Genomic DNA, 14,084 nt, shown 5'->3' with positions numbered 1-14,084 from the left:
GAGATTCCCTGCAATGGAGCTGTACCATAGGGCTTTATCTGCTCTGCTCTTGCTGCTATTTAGCAATAGATTTTGACACTGGGAGCACATTAAAACTAATGTTTAGCCATTAGTGCTGACAACAGAGTAGCAACACAGATCCTAGTGAAGTACCATTTAATCTACACTGGTTTCCTGAAGGAGCTAATGCTGCCCTGGTGAGCCTGTGCAGAAAAGGGATGAGGGAAGACGAGCGTCTTCCTATAACACATCCACATCTCATACACTGCATTCCCCTCAATGCCTTTTAATTGCTGCTGTTAGCAGGACATGATACCAAGGCAATCTGCAGAGGGTCTGTGTGCACATACGACAACCAGAACACCTCCATCACCTTTGCAACTGAGCCAAGAAAAAAAAAAGGCTTTCTTTAGCCTCATTTCTTTCTCCTCAAGCCAAGGTACCAAACACCAGCACAACCTGAGCAGCCCCTACAAACTGTATCACACACCTACACCACAGTGAAGCCGATTCTCAGCACCGCGGGGAAGCGGTGTCCCCTCTGCCTTCATCCTCTGAAGCCTTCACTGGTTACTGTCACCAAAGGCAGCCAAACCTTGGCAGGTAAATGCCAGCCACGGCAGAACACAGGGCTGGCAGATGCCGCAATCCCTTCGGTGCTACAGCAGGGTGCCTGACACACCGGAGCCCTGCGTAGCCTTTACTCCCAGCAGCAGCACATCCTTTCCGCTCCTCCATCCTGGAAACGCTTGCAGCATCCTATGCACCGAATATTCCAGCTCCTTGCCTTCCAGCGCAGCATTTATTTTGTTCAATAGAGGACGTGCTCTTCCACTGCATTAATATTTCAGGCGCAGGATTGCCTTTCTGAGCACACACATCGTGATCCTTAAGGCGCTAACGTGCCAATAGTAAACAGCGTTTACGGGGCCCTCAGACAAGCTTCCCAGGGAAGGGCAGCCCAACTGGAAGCACATTAACCCGAGCACGCTCCGGGCCTGCATGGACAAGGAGTACTGATGTAGCTGTTGATAGCACCCACTTCCCTCTGGACACAGGGTGAGAGACTCCAGAAAGCTCTTGGCTTGGAGCTATGCAGAAGGGCACAGCCCTATGTGTGCTCTCCCCTGGTTCTTCTGCATCTGAATACACTTTTCCTTTGCCCTCCCCCTGCCACTCAGGCTCCACCACAAGCCTCAGAGCATCATTCCCTCATCTCACAAGGTGCACAACACCTTCTGGGCTTCTCTTCCTACACATCTGGCCTTTTTCTTTGTTATAAATGAAGAAGCCAAGTAGCACCTGAACACCTGAAGCAACAGAGATTACAATGGAGAAAAGCGTTATAGCAGCTTAAGGAGGCAAATGTGGTGATGGATATGCAGCTCAGGGTGGGATCCGGGAGCAGCTTTGCATATCTGGTAATTTTCCTGCAGGATTTTCAAGGAGAAACTTGAAAATAAATGGGAACATCTTCCCAATGGTTGGAACACTTGTATAGAGAGAGGAGGACCCAGAGCTAACTGAGGAAGCTTGGCTTTTTTAATTTACAGAGCGCCAAATTGACTGAATCAACCTCTCCCAAAGGCAGAGCTGGAAGGAAGAGTTAAAATACAGGTGATCCAGAGAGCATCCAGCAGCAAAGAGGCTTCCTGCTCCCGGGGAAGGCAAGATGCAGGAATGCAGAATAGGAAAACCTCATCTCTGGGGTGCAGATTTTCAATTGCATAGCAGCAAGTGCAGTACATTCCAGTTTTCTTCTGCCGTTTCTCGAGCTCTGAGGCACTTCCCAAGTCACCGGTGCCTTCTCTGACCCTCTCCAATCCATCCAACACTCTTCCAAGGGCTGCTGAGTGTATTCAGCAACTGGTGAAGCAGCCACATAACTGCAGGAGCTTCTGATCACAGGGCAGCAGCCTCAGTTACTTCTCTGCAATACCTCCAAGGGATGAATGGCAATTGAATAAGGATGCTCTGTTGATAAAAGCCACAGGAGCTGGATGCAAGATGCAGCACGAGCCGCGTGCTCCGAGACCCGGCTTTTTGCCAGGCTCTCCCATCTCCCCAGGTAGGGCTCTGTGAAGGTGCTGCCTTCTGGGTTATCCCACACACAGACATCATCTAAAGACAAAACCAAATCAATCCCTTCACGTCAAAGTTGTGCTCGAAAGACACACGCAGCTCGTGCTACCAAAGCAGAGCAAAACAGCTGCGAGATGCTCCCCATCCCTGGTGCCAGCTCAGAAGGTACCATGTAGACCATTGAAGAGCATCAGGAGAAGGCTGGTCCCAGCATCGTGCTGATCAAGTGTCCTGAGGAAGGGCAATGGAGGGGGCTTGAAATACCTCCAGCACACAGGGACCCTTTGGCCTGGTGCAGGCAGCAATCACTGCTGCATCACTCTGCCCTTTTTTGCGATGCTTCATCTCATCAGGCATCCTGTTTCCTCTTCGTTCCTCCCAAGGGAGGGAAGGAAAGCCAGCGTTCATGAGGAATGCTTGGCACATTAGGCAGCACAGTGAGCTATTACCTAGCCGTGATTTTATCAGGAATCCATATTCAGACGCTTCATTCCAGTAGCAGCAATGGGAAGGGAGTTTTCTGATGCTTCAGGGGACAAATTAAGAGATTCATTTGCTTTAAGAATTAAAATATTCAAACACATGATCTTTTGGGCATTGACAACAAGCACTAAGATCAGCCTCATCTCTTACTTACCGCTGCGTGGAAGCTAACTGCTATCTCTAAAGCAGCCTCCTGTGACACTCAGCATCACAGTATGCAGGGAGCTCATTAAGGCCTTTCCTCATTTGGCCACCTGCAACTTCATTACGAGCCAATCCCAAAGCCAGGTACTTGGATCAGCTCTGCCCTAAGGTGAATCCTGGGCAGGAGTAGAGCACCTGGCAGCTCCAGAGGGATGGAAAGGGGAGCAGGGGTGCAGCAGGCACAGACAAAGCACATAAATAAGGTTGCGCAGAGCACATAAAATAAGGGCACTATTCTGCTGTACGTCAAGCTGGAAGGAAAGGAATGCTGCAAACATTCCGATTCCTTTGTCATTTTCCACTGCACTTGCCCTTGGAAATGATACCCCTTAATACTGCGCGACTGACATCAAATGATGTTTGATTCCTGGCAGAGTAGTGCAGAAGAAAAGAAGAGTTATCGGTTGATGATTTGGAGAAGGAGATGAGACAGTGATTGGAACTGACGATTCCTGTTTGGCAAGATAGAAGCATCCCCCCTTTCATACGCTGTTTCCCTCTATTTTCTTACAGAGAAACGTCTTATTCTGCATGCACAAAGGAGCCAAGATCTCAGTGCCTGGCACAAAGGCTGCAGATCCTGCTCGGCTCTGCTGGAGAGGCAGGAGATCAATTCCCCTTCTCTGAGCTCTGGCTCAGGAAGGGCAAGGGCACTGCTGACCACAACATGCCATGGAGGAGGATGCGTTAGCACAGCCCAGGAGCTTGTGATTGCTGGTTCCCCATATGGCCTTCACTGGCTGTGAGCAGGGTTGTTATTTCCCCTACAAAAAGAAGCAGCTTTGACCATTGACTGCTTTTTAGAAGATAGAAAAAGAAAGGCGTGAAAATCACGACCAGCTACTCTTGAATAAGGAAGAAACAGTGAATTTTACATCCCTGCTATGAACTCACTGCCTTGCAGCAAGGGCTGGCAGGATGGAGCTCAGGTACATTCAGCACCACAGTTTGGTGCAAGAGCAGGCATGTTGCGAATGCTGGTGTTATAAAAGTGAATATTCTGACCACAGACGTGATCTGCTCAAGGGAAGAGAAGCCCCTCCTGAACAGTGCCTGGCAGAGAGAACAGCCTTCCAAATGCTCAGACCAAATTCCTTATGGAACAGCATCAGAGCAAGAATCATTTGCATAAATTATTCTCCAAGAGTTTTCCATGATTAATGTGCATGGGGAATCACACACTTGTCTGGTGTCTGGCTAGAAAAAGAGGCCGAGTTCACCCAACAAGTGACTCACTATCAATTGCATGCTCAGGTCCCTTGCACCGGGAAGCAGCCGGGAGCTGCAGGGTGGTTTTCCATTCACATTTGCAGTCAAAGCACATGGATTTGGAAGCTTCCCCTCAAAGGCTCCATCCAGCAGCACCTTCATGCTCCAGGGCGTTCCCTATTCTCCCCATGCATCCGCTGTCTCCATCCCTCCTTCCCGTTGGAAGCGCTGGGTAATGACATTACTGTGCCCAATGCCTACGGCGTCTGCTGGGATTTCACAGGGGATGACAAACGAGCACAACACCTCGTGCTGGAAACACGCACCACAAACCCGCGTTGTTTGCCACGGCCCCAAAGCATCTGCTATGAATTAATGATTCAGCTCGTACCTACAGTTACGGGCACGGAAGGAAAGAGGTTGGCTGAGCCCCCCATCGCTCACCGCGCTGTGCCTCTGCTCCTGCGGCGGTGCCGCTGCCTCCTGTAGACAGGGCTTGGCATCCGCAGATCTGGAAGGTGTCCCTAAAACTGCAGCCTTCGACTTGCAGCCGCTGCCAGGGATCTCTGCTGCGCACTGAGGGCAGCCGGAGGAGGGCTTCAGAGAGATGGCTGAAGAGATTCACCCAAACAGACACGTAAAGTGCCTTACAAGTAAGTGTGCGCTGTTGTTTGCATTGCTTATGAATGCAGCGCCGCAGCCCTGGGTACTGTACAGTGATTAAAAGCCTTGTATGTCAACACTGGCCACAGGGAGACAAATGTCTCTGCCGTGTTCCCATTGCTAAACACTCGAATCAGAGCACAAGTCTGGGGAAACTCCATCTTCCAGCCCTCTTAGCACAGATTGCGGCTGCAGACACCGACAGGCTCCGTGTATCCAACAGCTGGGGCAGAACACAGCCGCAGCCCCATCACTGCCTCTCCCCGAGCCCTCCAGGAGGGACTGGACCTGACATGGGTCCATCCCCTGCACAGCATCACCAGAGGGGACAGTTTGCTGCTCCCCACACCATTAATACCCCACAAAAGGTGGCTGATTGCACCCAACCCTGTGCACAACCACCACCCAAACTGACCCTGCAACCCTCTTCTTCATGTGAGCATGAATGAGAACGTGTTTGCTCTCCTGCTGGGTTAATGCTCAGGCAGCCCCTCACCACAACAAGGATTCACCCCACGCTGCTGCAGGATGGCTCCGTGCACATTCCCCATGCCCATGGAGCAGGAACACGACAGGCAGTGTGCTCCCTCTCACAACCCTCAGTGATTCCCTCCCTTGTTTAAAGGGATTTATTTAATTCTGTTTTGAAGCTATGCAGTGCTGCTAATTGCTGTTCTAACACGTCTCTAATGATATATCCTAATTATTTATTGCTTGCCTACCTCTTAAGTGCTTAAAGACATTCACAAATACTAATCTATTCTCTGCACAATCAGTGATTCCTACTCAGCGAAGCACAGTGCCACACATTTAATATCAAAACCCGAGCTGGTTTTGCTGAGCTCCCCTTGCTCACTATTGCCTTGCAAACTTGCTTCCAGTCACATTCAAACTGCAGATTTAGGAGGAAAACAACCACGCAGCATCATTTACGGTGCAAGATGCCACCGGTGAAGACAGTGTTTGGAGTTTTCAGAGAGGAGATGCAAATGCTGGTGTAGTGATTTGCTAGGAATGTGGTAGCTGATGCCACCTCGTACAAGAGGCAGCTTGAAAAGGCAGCGATGGAGATATTCTTGGAGATTATATGGAGATTATGGACAGATACAACAGAGGTACCAGAGAGCATCCTACCTCGTAATGGGCCACGCGCTGGGACTCGGATATTAGCTGGGCGCTGCACACTTTGCAGTAGCTCTCAGTGAATAACTCCTGGTCGATGTCGGACGATTTCATCTGTTCACGACAGAGGGAAGAGACAAGGAGCAGAATCAGTGACACAAGGCAGGCACAACAGGATGTGTTTGATGAGGGTCCCTACATAGACACGGGCAGAGCAACGCTGGAGCTGAGCGGTTCTTGTCACCGACTTTATAGGGCTGCAAACCCTGATGTCCCTGGGGCATCCCCACCCACAATGTGGTGTCCCCGGGGTTATGCACAACCAGCCCGTGCCAAGCGTTCAGTGCTCACCCGGTGCTGCCCCATTCCCACCTGGGAGCATCCCTTAGAGCATCCCCCTCAGATTCCTGCACTGCTCTGCAACCGGTTTGTGTGCGAGGCTCAGCTGCTCTTCTCCATAAGCTTTCATATCTAGGAGCACCCCGTGCATAACCTGCTATAGCATGCATCACTCAATGCTTGAAACACGCCTAACCATTTGCTACACAACACAGAGGGGATGATAACGCAGACATCATTACAACCTGGAGGAAGGTGGGTTTAAGCTCTGCTGTATTTCTCAATTCAGACACGGAGGAAATTGCTGGTGTGATTTACTGGGCTCCGGCAGCTGTTTAAATACCTGTGTATAAATACCCTGCAGCTCCCAGCACTGATACTTGCACTTCCAGAGCCGGCTCCCCAAGTGAACTGCTCCACAGGAACACTTCAGTTCCTGCCACACCTTCCTCGTGCAAGCAAATAGCAGGTATCCAGCTCTGAAGTGGTAACCAAGGTGTGCATCAGAAAGGTTGAGGCTCATAACAGAGCCAGAAGACACCAGAAGTAGCTGCAGAAGAAGGTTATTTAAAACCAAAACCACCCCAGTGCCAATCAAAATAGAGGCTGATGCCTTCTGACTAATGCCAAGATAGAATCATAGAATGGCTTGGGTTGCAAAGGACCTTAAGATCATCCAGTGCCACCCTGGCCTTCCCTCGGGCTCAGAGGATGAGGTGCTCTGTGCGCATCTGCCCACCTGGAGCGGCTGCGCCGAACCCCATGCGTGTTGTGGTGTCTCAGTCCTGACAATCCCTGCACATCTTATGGGAACAAGCAGCTGGATCCCCCAGAGGCTCCAGACGGGAGAGACCAGCTCTGCCCCAGCTCCAGGAAGAGGTTCATTTGGGTGTTCATGGTCTACCAGACAAAAGACACAAATCTCAGCTCTCCTCTGCTGATGCCCTTGCTCTCTGATCCGGCTTAGTTTCCTCTTGCTACCTGCCTGGGTTTAATCTTCATTTACTCTGTCTAGAGAGACACTATGTGAAGAAACTTCCAAAGACACCAAAAGACCCTTTCAAGAGTACAAGAAGTGTTGCAAAATTGCATCAAAGGCAAAATAAAGCAGGCTGAAGAAAGCTCATTTAATGCAGCAGACTGACACAAGGCAAACCAAAGAATCTCATCAAACCTCAAGCCAGCAAGCAAGGCAGAGGCAGGTAATATCACCTTCGTTTGCATGCAGTTGCAATGCTCACAGTGCAAACTCTCATTGCAAAAATCAGGGCGAATCAAAAGCTGCTCAGTATTAGCTTAGCCCTACATGCTCTGATAACAACTCCCAAGTCTATTGTGCCCCCAACTTATGTGCATATGAAAGGCATTGTCTTGTCCCCCCTTTAGAGTAGCAGGAGCTAATCAGGCTTACCCAGGAACAGGATTTCATGTCTTTTCTCTAAGCAGTGACTTCTGATACAGGTGTCGAATTTGTCAGCCTCAATATTGCCTGCTAGGTTCTGTATGCCATTGTCACTGCACAAGGATGTAACGCAGCGCAAGAGGTGAACACAGTTATTGTGCTGACAACGTGAATGTTATGCAGCACGGTTCACATGGAGCTATTCAGGTTGCCTCATAAAAGACTCTCTGGAACGGCAGACCCTCAAGTGATGCATTAACATGACAGGAGCATCCCCATGTACTGACCTGCAGGTGGACAGAAGCTCTCCATCCCCAGCATCCCTGATGCTTGCTGAATGGGGAGCAGAAACCAAGTGTCCTCGCCAGGCTCAGGATGCTGGCAGAGGCTTTCATTGCTTGTCTTTGCAAGTATTCCTTTTCAACAGTGATGGAAAGGCAGAGGAGCGAGGGATGGGGATTAGGGAACAGCAGAATAAATGGAAGCAAAGCCTCCTTCATGCTTTTGCATGAATATATTAGGCTAAACTGTAGAGAGGATTCAAACATATGTAAGCTTAGCTACTTAAAATAATTAGAAAGCTCTGGTAACAATAACTGCTTCGGGAAAAATTCATTATGAAGGGCTTGACAAAAATAATAGATTCACCTTAGCAAGGGAGATCTCCACACAAGCAACCCACTACCAGCACCCATTCCTACAAGTCACCCGTGCAAAGCTGCCACTAAAACCACGACAGCCTGAGAACAAGTTTAAACTCCAATCCCAGCTATTGCCTAGAGAAAACAGCCTTCTTCCTGTCCCACATAGATGCAATAGAAGAGCAGGAGCCTCTTCCCCTTCTCAGCAGCCTCCTAATTGTGTCTCTGCTGCTGGGGAGCCCTATACAGCCTCATTTCCCAGAGCTCAGCTCAGGAATGACACTAAATTTGGCTGGGGCGGCCTGCTGGCTCTGAGTAAAGCTTTTACGTTTGGTGACTGTTCCTTTGCTTCCTTAAAATACCTTCTTTTCTGTATTCTTCCTCAGATACCATGCTAGAGCAGCGCATCGAAAGGATGCCGAGGTAATAAGCAGTGAAACGAATGCAGGGGCATGGGTCTCCCCACGCTGTGTGTTTTAAAGCAGGCTCACTGCCACTGCACACAAGAGCACGATAAGGGCCCAGGGTTGATATTTCTCTGGCCAAGACCTTGTTACAACACGAGAACAACACAAGAGTCCTCTCTGCTCCTTACAAAGGGGTTGGTCCAGAGATGCTGCAACCACCGCAAGGCCACCGCAGGCTGATGGCATCTGTGCATAGCTGCAAGGGCTTCCCTGTGCAGAAGAGGCAGACTCTAGACACAGAGCCTGGGAGAAAGAAAACATCTTTGTTGTGTGGGTACATGACCTAAAAACAGCGCTTCCTCTCGCTCCAGAAATCTCTCTGCCCCCCCCTCCCCTTTGTCTCGTTTTGTGAGTCAACACGTGCAGTGATTTATAAACTTCTTCTGTCTACAAGGGTCATAAAGGGAGTTCATAAGCAACTAACAGTTATATATTTCTCATATATTCTTCATTCCACATGTATTTCTTCATTCCACCCTGGTTCTCCCTGCCTACAAGTGCCTAACAGCCCCTACAACTGACCAGCCTTTGGCTGATGCTCCCTGCACAGCCCATCGCTGCCTAAAAGCGGAATGGAGCGGAGGGTTCATATCCAGGGCTCTAAAGCACCGTGCACCTCCGGGATGCTCAAGGAGAACCACAGATGCTGAGCAAGGAGGGATGTGTTCCCTGCATGTCCTCAGGGGCTTTTCTTGCAGGGAGTTGAAGAATCAATGTGCAATGCACACCCTGGCCACCAAGGTCTAAATATCCCCAATTCTTGGTCTCCTCCTCGGTGGGAGACACTCAGTGAGGCCCCCACCACAAGCACCGATCACTTTGTCTCCCTTCAGAAGGGTTTATTATTGCCTTGTACTGGCACTGCAGTGCTGAGGCCCCTGTCAGTGCTTCAGATCAGTAACCTCTGCACATGTCAGCTCAGCATCGCCAGGAACAGCAAACTGAGTCGTGAGAGGCTTCATTTGAAATACTTTGTGCCATATGGCCACGATTCTTCTCAGCAGTTTCAGTGACTACAACAGCTTAATGAAAATCAATTTGATGGGGCTGACTCCAGATTTTGGCAACTGCTAGAAAGATGCTAAGTTACATTAAATTTTAGAGGTCAGCAATCCACATATTGACATCAGAGACATGCTGAAAGCCAAATTCCTTTTCAAGACTACGCTTTGAATCCCACCGGACACTGGCACGCGCTGAACATGTGCCTGTCACAAAGGAGAGGGTGGAAATGGACCCGCAATAAGTGCTGGGGCAGCAGAACTGCTTCAGGGCCTTAGGTAGGTGCTGATGGGTGCGTGTTGCGGCGGCTCTTTGCTGTTGCACCAGCCCTCGGGGTCCTCACTCACATCAGGAGCCGCAGCACGATCCGCAATCACTGCTAGGAAACTCTTCCTATCACGTTTCTGATGGATGCTGTTGTAATCTCCTCTCTGGCAGTCTCTCCTCCACAAGCCGCTTCTATTTTTACTGTTGCATACCCCCTGTTATCAAGTCCATCCCCCCTTCTTTTGAGCAATGAGCTCAGGGAATAGGAAAAGAAGGGGTTTTTAATAACGGGAAATTCACAGCTGGGAGCAAAAAGTTCCGGAGGCCACAACAAACACGCAGGAGAAAGAGGTTTTCCAAGTCCAAGTTCTGTGTTTTCTGTCACTTTTCAGCCTTGTTCACTGTCACTGATTTCTGTGTTTCAACCAGCAGCAGAAAGCCACGAAAACCCTGAGAAGCTGCAGGTGATTTCACATCATTTCAGGGTAGGGACCGTCCCTTTCCCATGCAGGCTGTTGTCAGAAGGGTTGCAGCTCTTCAGCTCACACGCACCTGCACATCCCACAGCACTTGGATCAGGAGGGGATACAGCAGAGGCAGCAAATGAAGGATCTAAACCTGAGATCACAGGGAATGGGTGTCTAAGCTTTTACCCTGCATGCCTCAAGCGCATGGATGGAAGATACAGGCAGACTCAGCTGCCGCGGCCACAGACGCACATCCCAACCTCTGCCTTACCCAACCAGGGCCCTGTAGACCCACAGGACTTGGAGATCTTAGGTTGCATCAGCCCTTGGCCTGGCTCATCCATGCAATTGGGCATCTCCAGCTTCACCCAAGGTGTTCATTCCATCACCTACCTGTTGTGACGTTGCTGTTCACCTTCTTATTGTACAACCCAGAACAAGGAGCACCATCCCATAAAGCACCAGGTTCTGCAACTCAGTTCCTTCCAGTCGAGAGTAAAGAACAAAACTGTGATCCCGCAGCCAATTTACTCTCAAGAGCCTTAATCAACCTTCCCAGAATTAACAGCATCCGAAACCTCCGTGTTGGAGCCCTAGAGAAGGGGGTGACTGAGCAAGCTTGGGGATGCCAAATGCAGACAGCAAGGCAAAAATTAAACATCCTGGTTTGCACGTTATGAAGTGGTTGTTGTTTGTGCTGCTGTCGCTCACCCATGGATGAGCACCTCCTGTAACGCTTCCTGGTTCCTTCTGGTGTTTAATTTGTCTTGCAATAAAAAGAAGAGAAGTCTTTGCTAATAATTAATGTGCTTTCGGCAGCTCTGTCGCTTCACTTACAAGCAGGCATCTGAAGAAATGCAAAGCGCTGCCTTTTGAAGTGCCTTATTTCCCAGCACTATCAGCCCTGTGACGGATGGCTGAGCCTGTTCCACGAGTGCAGCTCTTTCTCAAGGCAATGGCAGCAGCAGCAGACGTGCTCCAGGCATTGGAGCCCACAACAGCCCCAGGGCAGAGCATGGGGGAAAAGGGGAGGGATGGGGCAGCCTACCCGAGGCGATGACCCTGCCCATGAAGAGCTCTCTACCAGCACATCTTGGGAGGATGTGTGTGCTGTTTGCCTTTTCTCCTGCCAAACCAAGGATGCTCTGTGTCCCTCCAGCTGTGCTGCACATCTGCCATCTCCGCCATGCAACTTCGTTGGTTTGGGGTTTATCTGCCCCTTCTCTACCCCCTCCATCCTCGAAATCCCCTCCAGAATCGATTTGCTTCACTTCTGCATTCAGCCTTTGATGCCTTTTGACACGCTTTATTGGAGCCTTGAAAATCAGAACAACATCGTGTGTGGCATGAGCCGGGGAGCAGGAGAGATCCCGCACGTGGCTGCTGCATGCGGCGAAACACAGAGGAGAGGCTGTGGAGAGCAACACGGAGGAGACGGAGCCTTAGCGCAGGTGGGTCTCAACCGGAGCACCCCAAACACCCGGCTCCCCCAGCACGAGCAGCCACATCCTTTGCTGGGGTCTAGCTCTTGATCTTTGCTCGTGCTGAGATTGCAGCACTCAGAGCAGTGTCCTCTCAGTGAGGATGCTTTTGGGAGGAGCCTCGCAGCTCCCACACTGTGCAGGGAAAGATGATTCCCTCTGGGACTGAATTCCCTTAGGATCCACAAGTGGGGCGGGAAGCTGCAGGTGTTCCCACCTCCTCACCAGTGTCACCAGCTCATAAATAGTAGAACCAAGCAAGAAAAACCACCCCAAACTGAGGACTACGTCAGGAAAAACAGCACCTGGGCAGAGGGAAGCCAAGAGGGGCAGATGATGCCCCGAGGCCCAAAAGCAGCAAGACCAAGGCTCTGGGTGCTCAGGATGCTCTGCATCCCCTAACACAGCACTGAAGAGAACGACAGAGACAGAGCTTGTGTGTGGCAGTAAAATCCAGCCAGTGCCTTTTTGACCTACTGCCTGTCTGAGGAGAGAACAAAGGGCAAGCTGAGGAAATTACAGGAGCAGAGATTTAGAAAGCAAAGGAAAGAGTTGCTCCTGCAGCAGAGAGCAAGCTCTCCGTGCCACGAATTGCCTCAGGGGGTGATGAAGGAAGGATGCTGCCAAGTTTAAAGGGAGCTACACTGCAATTTTGAGAGCAGCACCGTTCCTTCCCTATAAATGTGTGTATGCAGTTACACACGTGAAACGTTCTAATTATTCACCCCACATGAGGATTTAATTGCAAACGGGCTGACTTGAATAACAATATCTTTTTGAAAAGGAGATTGATGTATTGTGACTGCTTTAATAAAGTTTGTAGGAACTGAACGAAGAGCAATCACATCTCCTGCCTCGGGGCATCAATTCTGCATCCTGCACACTTCAAGGACGGGGCTCTGATGCTCACTCCAGCGCGGGTGGAAGCCCATAAACCTGCTGCATGAGGGGTTCAAACTGACCCTCTGCAGCGGCTGCACTCTGAGATGGAGGGGGTGATGTAGCTGCATGGCAGAGGGGAAGGACTCACACAAACTGCGATGCTGAGGGCTGGAAGGAGATGCCCTGGCCTGGGACATCTCTGCTCCTGGCATCTCCTTGGAGAAACAGATTCCCCGCACCTAAGCCCTGGCCAAACCCAACCCTGGGGAGGAAGCCTGGTCTCACACAGCCTAGCACGGAGCCCTGGCACCCGCTCCCTTCAGTGCTCACCTCCCCTTTGAAACCTCCCATCGGTCCCTTCTCCACCCTTCATCCCACCCCTATGGCACAGGGATGAGCCCCAGCCACGAGCTGCATCCCAAAGGATCACACACCCCACACCCCCCCCCCGGGGGGACCCCGCACGGCGTCGGAGGCTCCTGCCCGGTTGCATGTGCAGAGCCGCGGTCACCATGTGATGCTCGCGGTTGCTATGGAAACGGTGGTTTCTCCCAAGAAGATGCATAAATAGCGCCGGAGCATCCCCGGAGCGGGGTCTGCGCTGCCGGGCTGCGGGTACCCCACTCACCGGTGCCTGCCGTGGGGTCAGCGCCAGGCAGGGAGCAGGTGAGCGGCTGCCGCGCTGCCTCCCTCGGCCATCGCAATGAGGACGCCACGTTTATTTTTGGCTAAGCAGGACCTACTTTTTTGCTGTGGCTCCCTAATAGCGTCGGAAACAGCGGGAAGCGAGTCAAGCCGAATCCCGTGCCTGCAGCTCGTAGCCTCTGGTACTTTGCATAATCAGGGCTTGTCACTCCCCATCAGCTTCAGCTCAGAAGCCCAAGAGGCAAAGCCATGTAAGGTGGCAACGAGCTTAGAAGAAGCCTTCAGAGAACAAATCTGTCCATCACCCATGGGGGATTATTTTAACACCGGATTGCTTCATAAAAGCCTGTGTGCTGGCCTAGCTGAAGCTAAGCTAAAGCACCTCATACTAAAACCAGCTTCAGCCTTAACAGCACCAACCCTGAATTGCTCCCCAGCAGCACTAAAAGCTTCCTGCCCAGCAAAGGTTAATAAAGTCAGCAATAGCAGAAGCAGAGATGCCCCTGGTTATCCTCACCATCACCCAAGTTCACAGCTCCCCTCTCTGGGCCAGGTCATCTGCCCATGACACATCCAGTACTTACCAGCCAGAGCTGCCTCATCCAGTCCCACCCAGGGAGGATTTATAGGAGCCCAGCTCTTCCCGAAGCAGCCAAGCAGGGCTGGCCAGGAACCCTCCGTGTTTGTGATGATTGATGGACTCTGCTCCCTTCAGCTACAGCTCCCCT

The 14,084-nt window shown here is 50.9% G+C and overlaps 1 protein-coding gene across 4 annotated transcripts in view; it reads right to left on the bottom strand.

Annotated features, from left to right (window-relative positions):
• ZMAT4 (zinc finger matrin-type 4) overlaps positions 1 to 14,084 on the bottom strand; it is a 56,426-nt gene that overhangs the window by 30,457 nt on the left and 11,885 nt on the right. For 3 of the 4 annotated variants that reach the window (XM_061472504.1, XM_061472501.1, XM_061472502.1), the window contains exon 2: positions 5,776 to 5,877. The exons of the other annotated variant lie outside the window; for it this stretch is intronic. In XM_061472504.1, the coding sequence (XP_061328488.1) occupies positions 5,776 to 5,877 (102 nt within the window). The remainder of the gene's footprint in view (positions 1 to 5,775; positions 5,878 to 14,084) is intronic. 4 annotated transcript variants of the gene reach the window in all.

The sequence above is a fragment of the Pezoporus flaviventris genome, unplaced genomic scaffold (assembly GCF_033815535.1).
Source record: "Pezoporus flaviventris isolate CSIRO_AGI_PZ_B2104156 unplaced genomic scaffold, CSIRO_AGI_Pfla_v1 ptg000071l, whole genome shotgun sequence".
Taxonomy (NCBI): Eukaryota; Metazoa; Chordata; class Aves; order Psittaciformes; family Psittacidae; genus Pezoporus; species Pezoporus flaviventris.
This window is presented reverse-complemented; position numbering and strand designations above follow the sequence as displayed.